The sequence below is a fragment of the Excalfactoria chinensis genome, chromosome 10, assembly GCF_039878825.1.
Source record: "Excalfactoria chinensis isolate bCotChi1 chromosome 10, bCotChi1.hap2, whole genome shotgun sequence".
In the NCBI taxonomy this organism is placed as follows: Eukaryota; Metazoa; Chordata; class Aves; order Galliformes; family Phasianidae; genus Excalfactoria; species Excalfactoria chinensis.
Genome location: NC_092834.1, coordinates 11,971,884 through 11,994,575, shown reverse-complemented (window position 1 = coordinate 11,994,575; position 22,692 = coordinate 11,971,884). Strand labels below are relative to the sequence as shown.

Below are 22,692 nucleotides of genomic sequence, written 5' to 3'. Positions count from 1 at the left end.
GTTGCCTATGTGTATAAAACAAAACTATTTGATTACCTTCCCCAGCTGTTAGAGCCACCATACTGATTGTGGCTTAAGAAGTTGTTTCTAGGTTTCTACTTACTAAACCCAGCTCAGGACATGAAGCTTTTCAACTCTTCTTCCTAGAAATTCCGTGCAGCCCTGATTCTTTTAGAAACAAGAGCAAAGCCCAAAGTACTTTTATTTCTGTCAATTTTTTGCTTTTAAAGTGCTGAGGATGGGGATGAAAGTGCGCTCAGTATCCAGGCTTAATGAGTCAACAGTAAATGGTAGTAAAACATCCATTTTCTTTGGGCTTCCTTATCTTTTCCTCTCCTCAAAAAGGATTTTAAAAGTCTGAAATCCAGATTGTGGATGGCTGTCTCTTCTTATCAGGATTGAATGAAAGGTTCCTGGAGGTGGACTCACTGTTCTGGAGGGTTGGAAAGGGGGGTGAGGGTGGTGGTGGGGTTCTTTCATGGTCTGACCTCAAATTCTTTCTTAATTTTATCTAGCCCTGACCTGTTGGCTCTGCTCTGGCTCCTTTCAAGGCCTTCAGAGCTTCACAAACATGCAGCAGCTGAAGGAAACAATGACAGGGCTTTTAGGGGTTGCAATATTGCACTCTCTTGTAACCTTGAGTAACTAGCCTGTAAACAGATGTTTTCTACGAAGCATTTGCCAGAAAGCCAAAATTTTTGGCTGTTTGTACACACCAGACGTGTTTTGGGTAACAGCATATTCATGTGAAGCTAATAGGGAATACCAAATGGATGCTGCTAAATCCAGAGTGTTACGGAGCTGTATCGGTTAGTGTGGTGATGGAACCTGTTATCTTTCTATCTGTCTTTAATGCCACAGATTTACTTGAAATAGAAGAATTGTATGAAAACGAACTTATCAAAATCAGAATGGCATAGGCACTGCCTGGTCTTCTGCAGAGAACTTACTGGAAGATAGTGGTAAAATGTAGTCAGAACATCCTTCTGTGTTGTTCTGGGGAGGGAGGATGGAATTGTGTATGGATTAGGATTTGTGGTTGGTTGTGTTCGTAGTGTCCTTTAAGATGAGAGAGGTTTAATTATATAATGGAATGCCTTGAGAATGTGTTTTTTTTTGGTCCCACTGTGGATATGGAAGTGACTTGATTGTTCTTAGTGACTTTCACTACAAGTTTGGTCTGTACAATTGTGATAACTTAAGAATGAGAGTTGCTTTAAAAATATATATATATATTTAACCAGCTGCAAAGTGATTAGAAGCGCGTTTTTCTTCTTTCAGATATTTAACTGCTAATACAGGCATTTAATCTTTGATACCTCTAGTTTTTCCAGCTGTGTTCATTGGAAGTGCATGAGGACACCATCTGGCAGTAATGAGATATGACTCTACCAGATGGAACTGAAACATTGGTTGGGGAGAGACGTCCCTTCCTCTCCCCGTGTCACCTTTGTCATTAGGGAAATGTCTTCCAAACAGAGGATCTTTTTTCCCTTTTCCTCCAAATAATTCTAGCTGCCATAGCAATCTTCTCAGCAAACCGAGGTTCTCATATTTCAGAGGCCAGTAAGGGTTAACAGAAGTACCATTTATTGCTTCTTTTGGGGTGGTTTTTGTTTTTGTTTTAAGCGTGTATTTGTGTCATTATTTTGGAAGAACTTGAGGAACTGAATTCCCCTTATTCAGTGGAATTTCATAGAAGTGAGTACGCCTATATAGACTAATGCTAGTTCTGGCTTGAGGCGGTGTTGTATCTGTTACTTGTAGTTGCTTTTGCCTACAACTATTTATTAAGCCGTTTGTATTTTCCTACACTTTGCAAACTTGGCTCTGTATGCTTAAAACGTGTCTAACTGATAAATACGTCTATAATTGGAACATAAGAAAATTTTAAGTTCTGGAAAGGAAAATGAGAAAAAAAATGCCTATGGGTGCTTGTGAGTGCTGCTCTATAGTAACAACTTCAACCAATACTGAAAAAAACGGTGAGTTTTACATAGCAGCCAGGCTAATGGCAGTGGTAAATACTGAATAACTGGTGTGTTGCAATATAACGTGGATGTTCCAGTGAACATCCACTCTCTGCATCTGTAGAGCAACAGAAGCACAAAGAAACTAAGTTTCAGTTCATTGTGATGATTTTGAAGTTTCTATCAGTTTATTGCATCTGGGTAGATAACCGAATCTCCCTCAATCAAAGGAAATGAAATGACTTGTCAGGAAACCAGGACTGGAATATCAGAACTCGCTGTGATAGTTGTCTTGCTGAAACTATTTTCACAGCACTAACACACATAACTACTCTGAATTCCCTGTCTGCTCTCCAAGAAACTAAGCAGAATGTCTAGGATCAAATCTCAGTGATACGGTACGAGAAAACAGGGTTGTCATTCAAACTCTGCCAGACCTCAGCTGCTGTAATGCTTGTTTTTCTTCAAGTCACAATCTGCGTTTTAGATGGTAGTTCAATGTCCATACTTGCAGTATTTAGCTTTGCCATAGTTCTGCCATAGGTGTAGAACCGGTGCATAGATTTGCAAAGCAAGGAGAAGGCTCCCCCGTGTGTCTTTCTGCTGAAAGAAGGATCAGGGCTGAACCTGCAGATTTTCATGGGAGAGTGAACTATGGGATACGGGATTCCAGAGGAGCATCACCAGGGAGCAGTGACCAAGCTACAAATGCTGCTATAAGAAAATGGGCGTGCTCCTATGTTAACAAAATAAATAAAATAAAGCAGTGATGTTTGGGACAGTATCTGGTTTGATGTTTTTTTAGTTAATTGTTGTAAGGCATATTTGCCTTCTTCCAGTTCCCATAGGGTTATTATTGCCAAAGATACGTGGTCGATCCTATTTTTCATCTGTTTTAAGTACTGACAGGTTTCAATTATATGAAATGGGAGTACAAGGCAGATCTTACTGTGCTGTGTGAAGCTGTCACATCCAGTCTCCAATGTCTTTTAAAATACAGTCTCTGTGTTCTCTGGAGGCACTCCTGTAATGAAGTCTATGTATTAACTCTAGTATGTTTATATTGACGTCAGTGTTGGCCCCTTGATGTGTACAAACAGTGTTGTTTTTGTGTCCTTTTCACCAGCTGATTTAAGTAATAACAATAAAAATGCCTATAAAAAGGCTGTAGGTGACAACTTTACAGCAACTTAACATAGCCAGCAGCATTCAAAACAAAACAGAAACAAATAAGCAAAACAAACAGACACGTTCAGCAGGACAAATTAACTAAACATTATCCAGCCACTTGGTAAATAGGCTACAGAATTGCTCCTGTTCACTTCAGGTCTGGGAACAACCGTTCAGCCACTACACAAATGCTGACAATTGCAAATGCAAGAGTATTAAATGAAATGGCTCGGTGTTACCAGCCTGTTCGTAAGCACTTTGAAGAGGCAGAGGTGAAATCTTAATGTGAGGGGATTTTATTACTTATTTATTTGTTTTACTTGAATTGCATTTTGTGTTGGATGGATGGTGTGAATCGCTGTGCCTGTTTTGTTTCCCAGGGGCAGTGATCATCTGTAGAAAGAAGTGATACTTCTGGATCTGTTATGAGCATGAATGATGGCCTCAGTGTTCACTTCCCTGACTTCTGAGCTCAGCCTCCTGTTGCTGTGCGGGGTACATGGATGGCATGCGCTCAATTTGAGACCGCCAGCCCCATAGGTGGCCATGCCATCCAAAGGCTTTCATCAGTGATATATGTGTAAGCTGTTCAGGATACCTGTGTTGGTTAAAGATGAGGAGCCTTCTGAAGTTTGTTTTCTCTCTAAGGAAATGTCTGGCTTTGAATGTTTGACCCAGCTGATGAATGTGTTTGTGCCAAGCTTTTGGGGGGGGTGCTGTTTAGGACTAAATCACATCATAAGCTTGTGAAGAAAGCTAGTAGTCATTAATAATATTCAAAACACAAGGTTCCTTAGGCATTTTCATCAAACAGATTAGACACAACTATTTCTTGGAACCTGAGGCAGACTTCAGGCTATTACTTATCTTGTTCTGTACATGGTGAAGCTTGATCAACAGAAAGAAACATCTCAGCAGATAGTTTGGTGTTCACTGATGTTGGGCACGTGTGATCTGCAAAGCAAGTTTTGTATCAGCTGCTGAATATGCTATCTTAAAATTCTTTGGTAGGTTCCTCTTCTGTTTGCTGTAATATTCAGTACAGCTCAGTTACTGTTGCAGTTGCAGATACAAGCAGATTATTTTTTCAGCCATAAGAACTGTAACGTGTGACAGCTTAAAAATTGTGACACATCACTTTGGGATTAAAGCAGCCTTGCTGCCAGCTGAACCATGATGTACTGTGTATGAAGTGGAAGCAACCTTGGATTCTGGATGCCACAGGCCAGTTGAAAGAGTTCATTTCTTAAACAGGTTCTTCTTTATGAAAGTGATTCTTCTTGAAACTTCTTGCATTGCACAGAAGTAAGATGAGTCGGTTCAAAAAGGTGCTTTTTTTCTTCAAAAACATTTGAATTCTTTTTTGTTCTGTGGGAGTTAAATTCTCTCCCCCCCTTTTTTTTTTTACCACTTCCCATTTTTCTTCCCCCCAGTCAAGCATTCATGAGGAATTCAGGTTAAAAAATAGAAAAAGCAGTGAGGATAAACAGACCTCACAGATTCCTCATTCAGCTCAGCAGGGCACAAGACCTCAGCTATTCTTCACTTCACAGCGAAGACGATCAGTTCTGGGTGACCACTTTCAAAAGGCACGGAGTTTTTGAAGGTGCTCAGCAGGATGATGGATGGCTGTGTCTGTCATCTCGCGTCTTGCGGAAATGCAGCAGGGGTCTCTTCTGCAGGAACTTGTAAAGGAAAAGGTACAGACTGTGTGACCCTGGGCTGGTTGGATGCCACCTGTCTGCATGGAATCTCATCAAGGATCTGCTAAATAGTACTTGAAGTTTCTTCTGTGAATGGATGGGAAAATAGACTATTGCAGAGGTTGCTCCAAAAGTAATGCTTTCTATTTGTTTCACTGGAAATTATAACAAAGAACACAGTAACACTATTTGGTAGATAAAATTCTCAGCTACAAAGTACTGTTTTACAACACAGCCAACACCGTTAGCTCTGCATTTTTCCCAGTGATGAACAAAAGCCTGTGTGCTACAGTCATAAAAATCTGCACCAGTAGAGGTGACTGACTGCTCCACAGCTTTTATGATGCTGTTGATGCTAGAAAGATATTGCTCACACAGACCATCTTTCATTGGCCCAAACAGAAGGGAGTCAAAAGGTGCCAAACCTGGACTGTACAGTGGCTGTGGTAGGACAGTCTGGCCAATACTGGCAACGTGCTCCACAGTCTTCAAGCTGGTATGGGGCCTGGTGTTATTGTGTTGCAGGAGGGAAGTTGTCCCTTTCTCTGGCCTGATTCTGTAAGTTTGAGCCTTCAGTTTAGTCATCACCCCGATGAAGTGATGAGAGCTGATGTCTTGACCAGGTTTCAGGAAATCCAGAAGTCTACTGTTAGATTGACAATATCAAGTAAAAAGAGACTTCAAAGCAAATGACAATTTTACTCTAGTTCTTTTTTTAATGACATTTTTCTGTTTATATTGTTTTCTTGTAACATACAAGTCTATTTGAAAAATGGGAATGGGCTTTTCTTGCTTATTCTCCTGTTAGCATTAAAGACATCGAAGAAGTAAATCCAATTTTAAGATCCTCTTTCTCATTACCGCCTATGTTTAGATTTCAGTAGAATGGCATTTTAAAATAATCTAAATGTAAAATGTATCCAGTGATATTGCATTAAAGCTGATGTTAGTAACGGTGTCACAAAAAGGCTGCCTGTTTCAAAATAAGCAGGAAGGCACTTCACAAAATGCATTACTCTGAAGTGACTGCTATTTGTGTAGGATAAAATGGAGATTTGTTGACTGCACTGCTGATGCAGAGACTGCAGAGGGAGCTGACGGTCTGATGTCAGCAGAAGTCCTGTTTGTGGTGAAAAAATGTCAGGGAAGTGTGTTCCTGTTTATTTCATGAGAGGCCATGTCAAATCTCAGGTAAAATGAGAAACAGGAGAGTTTGTTTTGAAAAGGGATTATTTTATGGATACCGGGACTGTTAGATGACATCTGTCCAGACCTTCTTAGGAGATTAATGCAAAGAAGTACTTTTCAGTAGCCATAACAATGGGAGATATATATATATACATATATATATATACCAGTGCTGTTTCAAAGTTTAGCTAAGATTTGTTAACAAACAACAAGGGTGTAGGCTGCAGAGAAGCTGGCTCTGGCAGCACAGCCGTTCTGGTGGTTTGAACTTGTAGCTGTGAGAAGCTGAAGATCCATTTCTTAACTCTGTAGTATTTTATTTATTTGGATCAAGGCGTATCATTAACAAAACCGAGAAGAGCAGCGAACTGCAATGTGAGAACCCACAGACGTGGCCAGAGCAGCAGCAAACTGTAATATGAGGACCCAAAGACATGGCTAGAGAAAGGCAAGTAGGGAGACATTGAAGCCAGGAGCAGTGACCCTCTATGAATGACAGAGTCAGCTTTCAGAAGAGCACATGGAAGTGGTAGTTCTAAGTCAAAGGCATTACTGACAGTGACTGTTGTTTATGGTATTATATATCCTTTGGGAAGCTTGAACCAAAACTTTTCCCGCTCTGTTGCTTGAATCTTTCTGCATTTGCCTTTCTTGCTCTGCTTCATTCCAGCCTGTTTATCCAGAAATAAATGTTGTTTTCTGTGGACCTTGGGCTATTTTTTTCAACAGATCTTTGAAATTCACTGAAACTATTTTCAATACTCTAAATAATGCTATTATTTAAAAATCTAGTTCCGTAGCTGTGTGGGTGTGAGTTTGTTTAAACTAGAACTGTGATACTTATCTGCTTCCCACTGATATCTATTAGAAAATTCTGTTTTAGGTTATTGAAAGCGAGACCGATATATGTGACTGATCCCAGTACAGTCTAGCAAAAGATTCACGGAACTTCACAGGACTGGCTGAGAAAGGCATTCATCTGCACATCTACCCTGCTCATCAGTCCACAGATTGTAGCAGTCAGATTTTGAAATGAACACGCAGAACATACAAGTTATCTCACTGCCTGAAAATGCTTATTTTGTACTTAAATCTAATGATTTGTTTTCTGTTTGTGCAGATCCTAGAAGAAAATATCATGTAAGACTGCTGGCATATAACAATATGGAAGAAGGTTATCAAGCAGACCAAACAGTCAGCACTCCAGGATGTGTCTGTAAGTGTTGTAGATGCATGAAGTGTTTATGAAGGACTGAGCCGTTTCGGGATCCTAGCAGCTTTTGATTTTAACCTGTAAGTAATCAATTCAATGTAGAACAGAGAGACAGAAGGATCCTGTCTGTGGTGAGTACTATCCCAGTCAGAAACATTTTCCTGTTTCTGCAAGCTTCAGCTGAGGAAACAAGATGAGCTACCAGATGCATTTTCCTTCCCTGTTGAACTGTCTATGTCATCTGACCAGTGATATACCATATGTCTTATCAGTTCAATAGCTTGAACAAGATTCTTGGGTCTAAATAGCAGGTAATAATACTGGGTAGGAGCAGATTTGAATCTAAACCTGTGGGTTCAGACCTGTCTCTTAATCTTACCAGTATCTGTATATGGCTCATTAAATAATTTAAGCTTCTTTTTCCTTTTAAAAAGCTGTCCGTGATCGCATGGTGCCACCACCGCCACCCCCTCACCATCTCTATGCTAAAGCTAACACTTCATCTTCTATCTACCTTCACTGGGGAAAGCCTGCCTTTACATCTGCACAAGTCATTAATTACACAATCCGCTGCAACCCAGTAGGACTGCAGAATGCATCTCTGGTTCTGTACCTTCAAACGTAAGTGTGGTGCTATTGTATTTTGAATTCTCATTTCTGGATCCAGTTTCCAGTCTTTCTACCCTCTTTTAATTTCCTTTAAGGAGGATAAACTTTGCTACAAAGGACTGTGTGATTTTCCCAGTGGCTGTGAGTTCTGTTCCTCTGGTTATATAAGATGTGACTGTAGAACACCTTAGTTTTCTACCTGTCATCCATCACTGGACAAGCTCTTGAATTTTTAATAGCTTTATTTATCTAAGTTGAATTTATTGTTAAGCTCTTCTTCAACCAAATTGATTATTTAGGTAGCATCTCTGTTCAAAAATGGGCCTTCGTGCAGTGTCTGATATTAAGACTGGAAACCAAAACTCTGGGTTTTGATGGGTTGAGCATATCATGCTCCTAAATATGTGGCATCATACATACTTACAGCTTGCTCTTCAGAGAAGCAGTGTGTGTGTGTCACAGAACAGTAGGATGCAGGGGAAATTCTGCCTGAGCTCAGTGTTCAGCTCTGTGCACAGGTAGTATGGGAGTAAAAGGCTTGGATTCACTGTGACATCTTTCTGTGGTGACTGTGGTGCTGTTGAGGGAATATGTGTTTAGCATCCTCAATACTTGGGTTTGCTCAAGCCTTTTAAAGAAGATAAGTGCGGTATTAAGGGATAGCTTCCATTCTAATGTGGATGGCTTTCTCTTCAAAGAATACATCCTCTGCTGTTAACTCCTGAGTTAACAAGTAGATACGGTATATTCACCATGTAGAATTCTTGCTATATAACATGGAACATAGCAACAATTACCGCTATTGTGATAGGATGAAAGTACAGTAAGTATTGGTGACTGACCTTGTGCCCCTGAAAGTACTAAATTAAATTTAATAAAGTGAGATCTATTTCGTAATATCATCTTGAGATTCAATGTCAGTGTAGGTATTATCACATTGAATTAGCACTAGTATGTGTGAAATAATTGTATTTCCCAGAATCAAAACAAAGCAGACTGTCTCCAGTACACTGTGATCAAATAGTAAGTTGCAGTATTATGACTACTGCAATAAATATTAAAATTAATATGTATGACTACAATATGAGCAGGGCAGATTCATATTCCACAGAGATCCCCTAAACATGGGGGCGATAGAGGTCATAAATGTAAAGGGGAATTGCGTGCATTAGCCTGTGATTGTACTGTGATCTGAGACGTAGAACCAAAAACAGATGGTAAAACCAAAAGCATGTGTCTTTTCAACCATGGCTGTAGTTTGTGTTACTCCAGTTTAAAGCATAGTGTTGTATGGACAGATATGGAAAGAGCTGGATTTAGGATACCTGCTGTCAAATCTGGGCCATGATGTTCTTGGCATGACTTGTGAATCAGCGAATCCAAACAACTTGTATAAAAACCTGACCTTAAAACAATCAATGACAAACATAATGTCTTCCAGAGAGCTCCAGGGTTGGTACAGTTATCTTTTCAGCTGGACAGTGCGGATGGACCACAAGTCTGAAAATAACTGGTTTGTCCTATATGGAGCTGACAGTGGGAATCTGCGCAGAGTGGCTAAGAGATATCATTTGAGATCTGGATCTTCAAGTCATTTCATGCTGTTGTATTTCTTTTATCTGTACAGGTCAGAGACTCACATGTTAGTTCAGGGTCTTGAACCCAAAACCATGTATGAATTTGCGGTTCGGTTGCATGTGGACCAGCTCTCTAGTCCGTGGAGTCCAGTAGTTTATCATACTACCCTTCCAGAAGGTAAGGGCACTAAGAGAAGACCACAAGGTTCTGAAAAGTTCTGTACACCAAATGACCTAAAAAACTGCTCATTAATTTGAAGCTCTCTGCGGGAGAAAGACTTGATTCTAATGTCCAGTCAGTGCTGTTCTCAGTGGAAGATAGGAGTCAGTTTTTTTAAACCATGACATTCTTTTTCAAACTCTGCCTGAAATCAGCAACCAGCTTTAAATAAAACGTGCTACATGTACATTAACAACCACTGGGATAACTTCAATACAAAATGCAAAATACCTTTTGCAAAGATGTGGTTCATTTGTAGGTATCGTGAAAGCAGATTTTAAAATCCATCACTTTTAGGAGCTGTAAGACTTATTACATTGCACCGTTGTTTCTTGTACTTGGAACTTGTTTAAAAAAAATCTAAGCTATTGTCCAGGTCAGAGTTAACAGGAGAGTTTCTGTTGAGCAGCAGTAAATATGTGTCTGTTTATATGTTATCTGGGATACAGCAATAGCTGTTGGGTCTGCACAGCAGTTTAACTGCATGTAAATTGAGTTAGCCTAATAGTACTGTGTTACTGTTCTCACAGCACCATCTGGCCCGCCGGTAGGAGTGAAGGTGACTTTGATAGAAGATGATACTGCTTTGGTTTCCTGGAAGCCACCTGATGGTCCTGAAACAGTTGTTACACGATACACTATCCTATATGCATCCAGGAAGTCTTGGATTGCTGGGGAGTGGCAAGTGTTGCACAGAGAAGGTAAACTAAAATCATGAGTGTATGACCTGGGCTGACAGTGATGCTACTCATAGAATGCTTCTTAACTTTCAAACCCCGTGGACTACAGTTGGAATATGAACATTCAGATAAAAGTTATGATTAGTTTAGAATTATTCCTAGAGTTGTGATGAAAACATGCTAAGAACAAGTTAATACCTCAGAAGGTGAGAGGGGTGAGGTTGTCTGTGTTGCTTTGGAGCTTAGTGTGTGCATGTCTCATAAATCATCATGGTTCTGTGGTAAGTGATCACGATGGTTCTACTTTGTGAAAGTACTCTTTCAAATCTGAAGCCTCTGAGGTGCTTTGCTTTTCAGAAGTAAATTTTTCAATGTGGTTGTGTGGGTTTATATGCTTCTTCTTATCACTGCCCATCCAGTTAACTGAGTTTGCTTAAAGAATTTTACCCTACTCCTAGTGAATAGCTGTGCAAATTGAATTTAACTCTCTGGCTCTCTTGTAGTGCTGAACTCCAGCTAGCTGATTTATCAGTAATTCAGGTATCGTAGTAGTAATATGAACTGTAGTCATATGTTTGTGATCACATGTAGATTTATGTTTTATAGGTACTTTCCAGAATAGTATTTCGATTTGAAGAGCTCCATCAAGAACAGGTTTCTACTATAACCAAGAAAAAAAAGGCATTTTACTTTTAGATTGGCACTCAAAATAGGCAAAAGCAGTTAAGAATAGATAATATTTAAATAGTATATGAAACCAAGGAAGGAAGCTCAGTGTTACGGAATAAAGCTATATGTTGAGTAGCATAAGAAAAAGGGATGCCTAGGAATAGTTATATTTTGCTTTTCTGTTGTTGTTTCATGGCTGAAAGCTTACTTGTCACCAGAGAGTGATGCTTTAAACTCTCTGTATAGAAGAACATACACAACTTAATGACTTTTGAAGTGTATTCATGAAGGACAGTTGTCTTTTCCATCATTGAGACTGAACTGTTCTTTAATTAAAGACTGGTGGTTGTCCCATGTCCTATACAGTAAACAGCATTGTTTTGTCTTAGCACTAAACTTCTGGAGAAAATTTGTGAAATGTTAACCCCGTTCATTTCCCATACCTCCAAAGACACCCAAAACAAACAATGTAACCAACAAAAACAGAGCAAAAAGAAAAAGAAAGCCGCAAACCAACAGTATCACCTACAGAAGTCCTAGCATAGGCTTCAGTTTATGCCTGAAAAATTCCACCAATCCACCAGCTTAATGAAACAGCAAAACAAAACCATCACCAACAGAAAACAGCCAGCTTGGTCAAGCTTGTATTATACATGGCAGAATTAAGATACAACTGCAGTTTGTTGCTGATCTGTGATGTGAGATCTCTCCCAGCCACTTCCCCCTGTCTTCCTTAGTTCTTTTCAAGTGGATCAGAAGTTACGGCCTTTACACACTTGCTGTGCAGTAAATCAGTACAAAGAGCTTACTTGCTTTAGCAGTGCAGCAGATTTGAAAGGAGATGGTGGGAAAAAGCCTCTAATATTGAAACACGACCTTTCACCCTTGCTGGTGCTAAATATTACAGCTCCTTTGGTTACAGATACCTCACGTTTTACTTCAAATGCTTTCAGCTAGTGGGTGTTTCTTTTATGGAAGAGTTGAAGTAGCTTTTGAAGTAGATTCTCCTTTGCCAGATGTATACTATTTTCTGACACCAGAACAACCTTATATTTTATATGCTCCTGTGATACTATAAATTCTCAGTTCTGAAACTGATTCGAAAGGTTGAAATTTAGATTTAAGTCCAAGAAAGTAAATGGAACATATGAAAGAGAACAGGGGATAGATTTGGTCTTGTAACTGCCACTGTTTGGGGAAGGAAAAACAATATACTTCTATGGCAGGAAGTAACATTGGCATTTGAGAAAGCAGTTCTAATTTTAAGCAGCAGTCTGCAGTGCCTGGACAGCCAAAACTCTCACTGACTTTGATAGGAGTTTTGCTCATTTTATGACAATGCAAGTGAATCCTGTGTACATTCTTAATCTACTTCTTCTGCCTGTGGTGATTTTAGGAAATGAATCCTTGAAGTGTGAGACATTTTCTGTGCTATTTTAGTAGCACAGCTTAGATGCATAGTAATCAAGGAAGCCTACACGTGTCCAAATAGGGTTTAATTTCATTTTAAAGGCATGCTGTAATGTACTTTTCCAAGTCTGTCCCATATATTTACCAAATAGACCTGAAATTTGTTAAACTGCGCGTGAATTATGTTGATATGATGACTTCTATTGACATTCACAGTACAGTGCCATTCCATCTAGGAGCATCTAGGAGGCATATAAATTAGTATATGAGGGATAGCTACTCTTCTGCTTTCTGTGGCTGAAAGTCTTGCTAACAACTGGAGCATCTCCTTAGAGGTACAATCATAACAAAATCTCAGTTTGTTCCCATTGTTTAACTGGAGCTGTATATTAATATTTTCACAGGAGCAATGACTATGGCTTTGCTGGAAAATCTTGTAGCAGGAAACGTCTACTTGGTCAAAATAGCAGCCTCCAATGAAGTGGGAGAAGGACCCTTCTCAAATGTGGTGGAACTTGCTGTCCTGCCAAAGGAGACATCAGAGTCTAATCAGAGGCCTAAACGCTTGGATTCAGGAGATTCCACAGGTCAGTAGCAATGTTCCAGTTATTTCCATCACAAGTACCAGAAAAAAAAAGATCCCTGTTTCTTTTCACTTGCAGCTACTTTCTGGATAAACCATTCTGTGTTTTGTGAGGTGGTCCTAACAGTGCAGCATTTTCTTTCTAAATGAAACTATTTGGGGATTTCTGTCTCAATACAACTCAGAACTGGTTTAATTCCTCAGAAGTTGGAAGTTTGTCAAATGGGCATATGTAACTATTCTGAATTTTACTAACTTTGCTGAGGTGTTTCCTCGAAGTCCTTTATTTGGCTCTAGATGCCAATAGCACTGAGTCAGTTAGAACCAGACAGCTCAGCAGAGATTAGATGGCATCTCAAATCTGTTGAAATTTGCTGGCTCCTAGAATTCCAGCAACCTAAATCAACCTGTCAGTCAGTGATATACCAGCATATGGTTTCACCACAGAATTCAGCCCCACCTGCAGCTCTTGAAGGAACAATATGTGCTGTGCTACCTCAGGGAAATCAAGGCAAGTTCTGTGGTTTCTCCATATAACAATAGAAGAATAATTGGCCTTGTCTGTCACAGAATGGGATTTGTCATGGTGACTTCTCAGAGATTTTAAAGATGTTTGTGGGACCAGAGCTAGTAATTATTCAGGTATATGAAACTTTTAACCCTTCCTCACCGTTACACACTGAATTGTGATTCACACAAAGATTTTTCTTGCTCGGGTTTTCTCCCTTTCTGAAATTCAGTTATATTTCAGGCCTGAATAACCACAGTCATGCACTCAGGATCAGATTGATAGACACATGATGTCAAAGCGTAAAACCTTTCTAGGTGACAGTGGCTGGAGTTCTCCAAGCTGTTTCTGTCTGTGATCCAGTAGGAAGGGGTTGGAGCCAGGCTTCTTTGCTCTGAGACTGTAATGTGGGGCTGTCCCTTCTTCCCCTCCCACATCACTGCTGCACACACTCCTTTATTTGGATTACAGGTTTCTTCTTCAGAAATGTCAAAATGTGACAGAGAAGGTCTGGAAATCTCATTTTTGGTGTGATTGTAAATGTAATTCTGTTCATTCATTTCCTGATTGGGAGCAGGAGGTAACTCTTCCTACTTTCTGAGCCTTTTAATGTTCTTTTTTACTATAGCTTATTCTGACTATTACCATCTGGACCAAAAATCAATGACTGGCATTGTTGTTGGGGTTTGCATAGCCTTGACCTGCATCCTTATCTGCATCCTGATCTTAATTTATCGCAGTAAAGCAAGGTACGTTTTTGTCCTTAAAGCGTGAGCTCGTTTTCAACACCCTGTTTGTATATGAGCACAAGTCACTTAAGACATGCATTCTTCTCCAAGAGTGCTAAGTTCTTCAAAGCGCTTTGTTTTTTCACATCTTCCCAGCAAAAGTGGAAGCAAAGTCTCTCCTTATGTTGGCTCTTCCTACTCTGCTTGAGGCCCTTCTACAATGAAAAGACAGAATAACCCACAGAGGGAGTCAGTAATGCTTTGAAAACTAAATACAAAACATCTTTCCAAATAAAAGAGCTTTTTGAGTCAGATAAACATGCTACTTTACATTATCTGTTCCTCATGCTTAACCCTACAGTCTGTCCAGATCTGGTTTGCAGGGCTTTAACCTGTCAGTGCTGCTGAGTGAGAAGAATTTTGCCATGAAGCAGACTCATAAGGCAGTTTCACTGCACTGGTGCAAGCCACCGTATATTTTCCTTGTCATTAGCTGCTGCGAGGCCTAACCTGTCCCTAGTCACTTTTCCCATGACTGTAGGATCAGAATAAATATAAATTACTAAAAAGATGTATTTTTAAAACTGTCTGAAAGTATATTTTAGTAACAGATTTTTTAGTACACACTCGGAAGAAAATACGGCTTCAGAGACAGTCTCCAGGTAGCATGTTAGGAAGGCCTTACCATCAGTAGTGGCTACTTCACCCAAGTTATGTTAGTAATCTTGAGAATTCCTTGCTGCCTGTGGTCTGTGCATGATCAACTGGAAGCAGATGTTATTTTTGTCACAAGCAATAACATTTAAATTTCATGAGAACTGGGAGTATTGCGTAACAAAATGTAGATACTAACAATATACCAATATTGCATGATTAATAATAGCCTAGAATTTTATCCTTGATTTTATGTATTTTCTTCCTATGGGTCAATTTTATTCCCACTTAACATTGTGTAGGAAAACATCTGCTCCTAAACCTGTGCAGCAAAGCACTGACCAGCTGTCACATACCAACATCTCGTTAGCCAGTGCTAATGAGGTGGAGAAGAGCATTGAAGGAATCGTAGAGAATGCAGAATCCTTATTGCCAATGATAGTGGGAAACAGCTTCGTTGATGCTAAGGTATTGTGAGCTTTACTTACTACCAAAACAGAAATCTCACCTTTTAATTTATTGTTACAACATTTGAGTCTCTGTCAAAATTAAAATATAATTAGGCCGGAGCTGGGAAACAATGGAAACTGAGCTCCGTGCAGACACAGACGCTGTCTGTGAATGGTCACTTTCTGAAGAGTAGAATAGGAGCAGCAACTGGAATTGTTTGCTCTATATTTGTGGTATCATACCTATGAGTTCAGCCTCTGAGTTTGTCACACTCAGTGGAATTGCTCCTGACTCATTTCAGGCAGTAGATGAGTACTAGACCACAGAAAACTGAGCACCAAGGAAGACTTTGTTTGCCTTTATTTTCAATATGGAGCCAACAGGTAGGAATAGAGACATATTTTCAAATATCTTAGAAATTAATTCTGCTAAAGTAAATGTCCATCTCTCTTCCTCTCTCTCTTCTTTGTAGGGGGGATCTGATCTTATTATTAACAGCTATGGGCCCGTCACAAAGGCCAGCTGCAAGAAGAGGTGGATGTTCTTCCAGAATAATAAGAAGATGAAGACTGAGGAGGTAATTGGTCTAATATGCAGAGATGCACCGTCTTTACTACCTTCTGTTTGCAAAGGAATTTAAGGAGTTTTCTGTGTGTTGAAAAGCATTAGTGGTCTAATTTTTAATAGAACAGTTTTACCTCTGTTAAGGTTGATGGTATTCTACCTTGTAGCAAAGTCACACGAAGTCATGTGGGCTTTTTGTTTTCTGTCCCAAGTTGTCAAATATTTTAACTCTTTGCAGTCAACTGATAACTTTCTTTCCCATTCTCTTTTGTGAGCAGACAGGTTTCTGTATACTGTGTGTGCAGAGTATTTACAGTACACCCGCAGAGACTTTCTATAAATGCAAATTAAGTATAAACATCTAAAAATCCCCTGCTATCCTGACTAAGCTAAAAGCTTATGTTTGCTCAACCAATGAGAAACCAGCGATTTATCCAAAATACTGCAGAAATTTAGAATCTGAGCTATAACTGCCTTGATTCTAAAACTGTTGCCCTGGTTGGATGTGCTAATTGATTTACAAAATGTCAGTTCAATACTGAAATGCTAAACCAAATCCTGAACGTGATGGTGCAAATTCACATCTACGGAACATTTAGCTTATTTTTATAGAGTATTAAAATGCATTGTGCTTTTCTATGTTTAAGGAATAATAAAGCTAGAGCAGCTGTACATTTCGATGCTTCTGTGAGCAAATACGTGCTGTGACCCAAGTAATGCTTAAGTAATATGCATGAAGGGATGGGAAACAGCTCTACCAAGTATAAAGAAAAAACTATTGAGATCTTTCCAGTGAAATCATCCTTGATAAGCCATGCTTAGCAAGAGATTTATCAGTGTGGAAGAGAAAGGAGTGAGCAAGGCTTGAAACTGATTCTTAATCTCCTGTAGCAAAGCCCGTATTGTTGTTCCATTTAAGTGCTGTTGGAAGCATTCTGATTCAGTAGGAGCTAGGAATTGTGGTAAAAATTGAAATTATTTTATAGCTTTTCAGAGACTAAACAGCCTTTTCCTCTCTGCTTTTTATATAGCCTCAGAGAAGATTTGTCCAGGCAGTGTGTCTTTATCAGCCAGGTACCACTGTGCTGATAAGTGAAGATGACTCTCCCAGCTCTCCTGGCCAGCAATCTAACTTCCAGGTGCCATTCAGTATTGCTGCTGATACAGAGCATTCAGCTAACAGCGAGGGAAGTCATGAGACTGGTGACTCGGGAAGATTTTCACATGAGTCCAATGATGAGATACACCTCTCCTCTGTGACAAGTGCCACTCCTTGTGCTACCAGTCCTTTTGTAAGCAGTGACTTGGGTAAGAACGTGATGAATTCTACCATAAGTAACAACAAAGAATCTCCACTGCTGTCTGCTACTGACCAGCCTGCTACCTCACCTCTTCAGATACACTCTGCAGTGCAAAACTGACACCCTTAGGACCACATCAGACATTCTTGTAGTGTATGTCTGTTCGAAGGACAATGAACAGGGAGCCAAAGTTATATTGTGGAAAGCCTGACTAACTCAACAGGTGATCCCAATTTTCTGTTGAATGGGTTTTGGTTTTTTGTTTGATTAACTCATTTGTTTTGAATGTTTGATGGTCAACAAATGTGAAAGGACAGAAAAGATTTTTGACTAGAGTTGAAAATATGTCACTGGAGCAAAGGGAAGTCTTTTGGCTCTTTTGCTGACTATCTACCTCAGTTTGCCGAGAGGTGAACTCTGAAAGACAACTGCTTTACCTCGTTTGTGTTCTATTTGGTCTCAGTTATGGAACTGATGATACTTCCTAGTAGTGTTTTATTTTAGATTTCTTTTTTTTTTCCCCAGTTGCGTATAGAATGCGTGTGTTTGTGTGCGTGTATGCTCAGTAACCAGGGAGTTGTATAGGTAGATGAACAAGATTGTTTAGCTGAAGCTCTGTCTTTAAAAAGGAGGATATCTCAGAATAGAAAATGTAATGTTTTAATGTGGCTGATCTCAGCAATGCTCAAAATAGCAGAAACTGGAGTTGGTGCTTCCGTTTGTACAGCCACATGAATTGTACCTCTTGATTTCTTATAGCTCCAGGAAGCTTAGGACAGTGCCTTTCCCCAGAAAGTTGTGCCAATGACTGCTGACAGGATGTATCCTTCGGGCTCTAGGGCACACTGAGTTCCCCACGGTGACAAATACTATCAATTTATTGACAATTAATGCTAAAAAGCATGGCAAAATGAAGAAGAATTCAGTATTTCCAAGCAGTTTGACTCTGCCTAAGAGACATGGGATAGATGATAATGCTGAGTACTCTGATATTGCAGTACTTAGCAATGGTGCCTTGCATTATATATAATGAAATTACTGATTTGCCTTATGCCTTTTTAGTATGTATAAAGTTGCTTTGGATTTTGGAAAGATGCCTTAAATTCTTCTTAGATGTTATAAGTAAACTGCATCATGATCTTGTAGTTCACTTTTTACCCAGCTTTGAATGCTGATAAGCACTGCTAGCATCATGGTATGTCTCAGAGCTGTTTTTGGGATGCAACCCTGCTCCTTGCCTTTGCCTAGTATGCTGTTAGCCAGGAATTCTAGCTCAGGGAGTGACATAAGCCCATCTAAAAATCTACCATGAGAAATAAAAAGCCAGAGCTTTAGTTGAAGAGTCTGTTGAAGGACACAAGTAGTGCTACTGCCTTGAACCCATACAATTCCTGTTTTATACTACCTCTTTTAAAAGTTATTCTAGTGTGTGGTGGTGCTTGGTTTTTTTTTGTTTGTTTGTTTGTTTTTCCTGTACTCAGGGAACAGTTTGTTACTTTGAGCTGCCTCATGAAAATGTGGAGCAAACTGACAGGGTATCGTGTTTTATTTCTTAATGGGGGAGGGAGGAGGAGAGAAAGGAGGTTGGATTCATCCAATGTTATAAACTTGCCTATATAATTATCCAGTCCTCTTCTCTGCTTTCCTCATTTTACTTAAAAAAAGAAAAAAAAGAAAAAAGAAAAAGAAAAAAAAAAAAAAAAAAAAGGTTTAAAATGTAATATTGTGAGAAAGCAACCATTGGAGCTCCTGGCTCTATTGAAGTCTGGTGGAACTTCTCTGACTTTAAGGTAGGCCAGGCTGACTTTTGTATTGTTCTGTATGTATCAAAAGGTGGTCAGAAAGTCATCAGTAAGCCCTGCTGTTATGTACATTTTGTTTCCACAAACCAACCTGTAGTTACTGTACTTCTTAAGCTTGTCACTGCTAGTTCAGAATCAGAAAGCACCTGTTCACCTTTTCATAACGGTGTTGACTTAAAGCCTTTTAAAATAATCTTGTACCAAAGAATTTTCCATAGAAGAAAAGGAAGCTGCATATTTTCCTATAATAACTGAACTAGCTAAAAGTTATAGATTTGAGGAGCTAAATACATTTTATTGTACGAGTAGTTACTAACAAGAAAAAACCCAGCGGTGGGGCTGCTACTGATTGTAACAGTTGATTGCATAGACGAGTTGTTTGCTTCTACAGTTTGAACTACCTTGTTGTTACATAAGCCTTTAAAGAAAAATAATACCAGCAGATATCTCCAAAGACTTCCAAGTGTAACTTTTTCCTCAGCATGTAGTTGATCAACAGTACAGTATTAAAAAAAAAAGATATTTTCGAACAGTTTTGTTTTTTTTTTTTCTACTTGCTGAAGAAAAAGAAAAAACCTTTTCACCAAAGATTTATTTTTTATCTCATCAGGCAGAATGTTTAGTGTAGAGCAGAGTACTGTTTCTAGTTAGGTAAAGCGTGAATTAACTGAAACTAGGTTAAGAATGTGTAATTGTAGCATGAAGTTTCACACTTCATCTTTCAGAGTAGCCCCTTTTGTTAGTTTCATTCATGAAGAGCTGATATGCAGATGGTAACTATTTGCTTCTCCAAAGACGTGTTTGCTGTAAGTACTGATAATCGCCTGCAATTTGATGACCTTCATTACAGGCAAATACTTTACATTCTAAACTTTTTCATCCTCAGACTCGTTCTGTAGTTTAATCCATGGAGAATTTGGGAGGAATAGAGTTCATATAAGATTTGTCAGTCTATTATAAAAGTCAGTAGCCAAAGAGATCAAAATATTTGATGTACTGGAGTGCAGTGCATCCAGAATTCTGATAAACATTTATTGTTTGTTTGTTTTTTATTAAGGTACTTTTTATCAGCAAATAAAGAAAACCAAAGATATTTAAGGTTACCTCAGCATATAAGCAAGCTTAGTTAGACGTTAATTATTCTTTTACTTTATTTTTATGTTAACCAAATATAAGAAATTCCTCCAGAACTCAGCCTACGTTCACCTACTTCCCTTCACTGCGTCACATTTACTAAGAACTTACAAATTCACTACAGAACAAAAAAATACAGTCTTCTCAAAATTCAGGTTCTATCATAAATCACTGCATTTTGCAAGAGAATAGTTGTCTCAACGTGAAGCAGAGAACTCAATAAAAATGGCATTGAAATTTACACTTTCTCTACTGAACTGAGCAGCAGAACCCCTTGTGACTGTAACAGTGCAAAATCAGTCTCAGCATTGAAATGCTCTGCAACCTTGAAGCCAAAGTATGCAATGCAGACATCAACTTGCTTAAAAGTTTATACTCGTTGCAGTCTAAGAAAATCAGTTTTTCACAGATTAATGAATTCCATTTACCTGTAAAGAGCTGGCAGAACAGAACGGACAAAATGGATTACAGTTTTTCCAGTATTTTTTCTTGTTTATGTTTGTAGAACCTGAGTTCTGGAGAAAACACTATCATTTTTTAATTATGGATTAAGTATGTTCTGGAAGATGAACATAAATGTGGAATTTAGTGTTACACTGTGTGAACTGATTTTGTTGAAGTGTATTAAGAAGTAAAGAGCCATGGCTGGTGTAATGAGCGTATATGCAACCTTTGGACTTCACAGACAAATGAAAAATGTTATGGTTGATGTGGCTTGAAAAGTGTCAAAAACATGCAGAGAAAATCTTGACAGTGGTTTACCATGCTGTGTTTTCAAGTGAGGACAGTGATTGCCTGCTCTGCAGGACCTGGATCCAATCTCAATGCTCCAGCTGCCCACAGTTACACTTGTGTTCTTTCTTCATGCTATATGAAGAACTTTCTATCTAGGAAAACTGGGAGTGTGTATGTTGTGCAGGTTTGGGCCTGTAAGTAGTGTTTTTTTTTCTTAAAGCTCTGCTTTTGTAAGAGAAACTTAAAAAACCTACATATCATTATAATAATTTCTTATATTAGCTCTGCATTTTTCAGTGTAATCGGATTTTAACAGAAATAAGTTCTCAGAAATTTCTGTACTTGTTTTTAACTATATTTAATACTTCCTCCCCTCTTTAGTTTTATTCCCTTGCTGTAGAGTATGAGCTCATCCACATGAGGGTCTTTACCCTCTATCTTTTTAAGTCAGTGGGAGAATTAAATTTGATTTCAGTTTGTATGACAAACGAAGACAGCTGTTTTTTCCTTTATAAGATCTTCCCAGTACTGTTACTCATATTTTTAAAGGAAGAATGTATTGCTCTGTTAAAGCTCCCATTGGCTTTGTTTGTTTTTTTTTCTGATAGGACAGCAAGTTACCAGATAGCAGCGGCCCACTGTAGCTCTCCATACATGCAGTGTTAGCCTTTAATGAAGAGTGAGTACTTTGAGTCAATTTAACTCTTACATTGCAAGCTAAGCCAACTTGAAAGACTTTACATTTGCTGCAACCTGAGCATACACAAGAATAGTCCCCATGGATCACTGAGCAACAGGTTACTCTGAGCAAAAATCAAAGCTGTGGGACCAGAGCTCTCACTCATTTTGTTGCTGTATGAAGTTTAGGCAGGGAAAAGTCCATCTCCCAACATGGGGAATATCGTTCAGTCCCGTAGGGTACTCCATGTTTAGCACCAAATGAAAAGAGCTGTACAAGTGTAACTTGGGCAGTATTTCAGACAAACCAATTTACCGAGTGTTAAAACTGAAAGCCAAACTGCACCTAATAATTGTTAAAAGACAGTTCTTAGCTTGAACAATTGTTACACACTCCTTAGTTGCTAAAAATGCAGCTTTGCTACGATCAGCTAATTTTGAAAGCAGGGGAATTTGTCTGCAGGAAATACTGAGCACCTTTCTCTAAAAGCAGGTTAAAACGATACTATTTTTGTAACTTTATCTTTTGGAACCTGTGTTTACAAACAGTATTTCCTTTCAAAATGAGTCCAAAATGAAGCTGCTTGTTAATAGAAGCCCATCTGAAAGGTACACACATTCAGTTTGGCTCAGCTTCTGTTCTCAGCTCTCTGCACTGCAGAGTAGGTTTATTTCTTCGAGATTTCTCTAGTTTTACACTAAGACTGGTCCTAAATTTTCCAACAGGGCTATAAACACGTGGTTAAAATTCTGCAGTGTTGGAACACTCCAAGCTGAGTTCTAGGAGGTTTTGAACTTTCCATGGTTACATATACCTACGTTGCATCTGTCTGGTTTGTCAGTAAAGACTGACCGGATGTGAAAAACGTATACAAAATATTGCTTTTTGGTTGTTTGGCTTCTCTGTTGTTGTGTTTTTGTGTTTGGTTTTTGTTGTCGTCGTTGTTATTTTTTCAGCCAAGTTGTAATGATTTGCCAGTGTAGGAGCCAGGTATGTATTTCATACTGTGGTGTTCTGGATCCTTTCACTCCGTGTGCCATTTTCTTCTAAGGGCAGCAGTGGCTAACTGGCTAATGGAGGATGGAGCTGAATTGTATTAATTTTATATTTGTCTCAGGGGATCAGCTCCATGAATTCCATTGCGT

At 39.0% G+C, this 22,692-nt stretch overlaps 1 protein-coding gene across 1 annotated transcript in view; it reads left to right on the top strand.

The window, feature by feature from the left end:
• PRTG (protogenin) overlaps nt 1–17,344 on the top strand; it is a 74,759-nt gene extending 57,415 nt beyond the window's left edge. Inside the window, exons 12-20 of the mRNA XM_072345851.1 lie at nt 7,152–7,247; nt 7,679–7,865; nt 9,481–9,608; nt 10,181–10,351; nt 12,814–12,996; nt 14,129–14,249; nt 15,185–15,350; nt 15,805–15,909; nt 16,928–17,344. Coding sequence (XP_072201952.1) covers nt 7,152–7,247; nt 7,679–7,865; nt 9,481–9,608; nt 10,181–10,351; nt 12,814–12,996; nt 14,129–14,249; nt 15,185–15,350; nt 15,805–15,909; nt 16,928–17,317 — 1,547 coding nt within the window. The 3' untranslated portion in view covers nt 17,318–17,344. The remainder of the gene's footprint in view (nt 1–7,151; nt 7,248–7,678; nt 7,866–9,480; nt 9,609–10,180; nt 10,352–12,813; nt 12,997–14,128; nt 14,250–15,184; nt 15,351–15,804; nt 15,910–16,927) is intronic.
• The last annotated feature ends 5,348 nt before the right edge of the window (nt 17,345–22,692 follow it).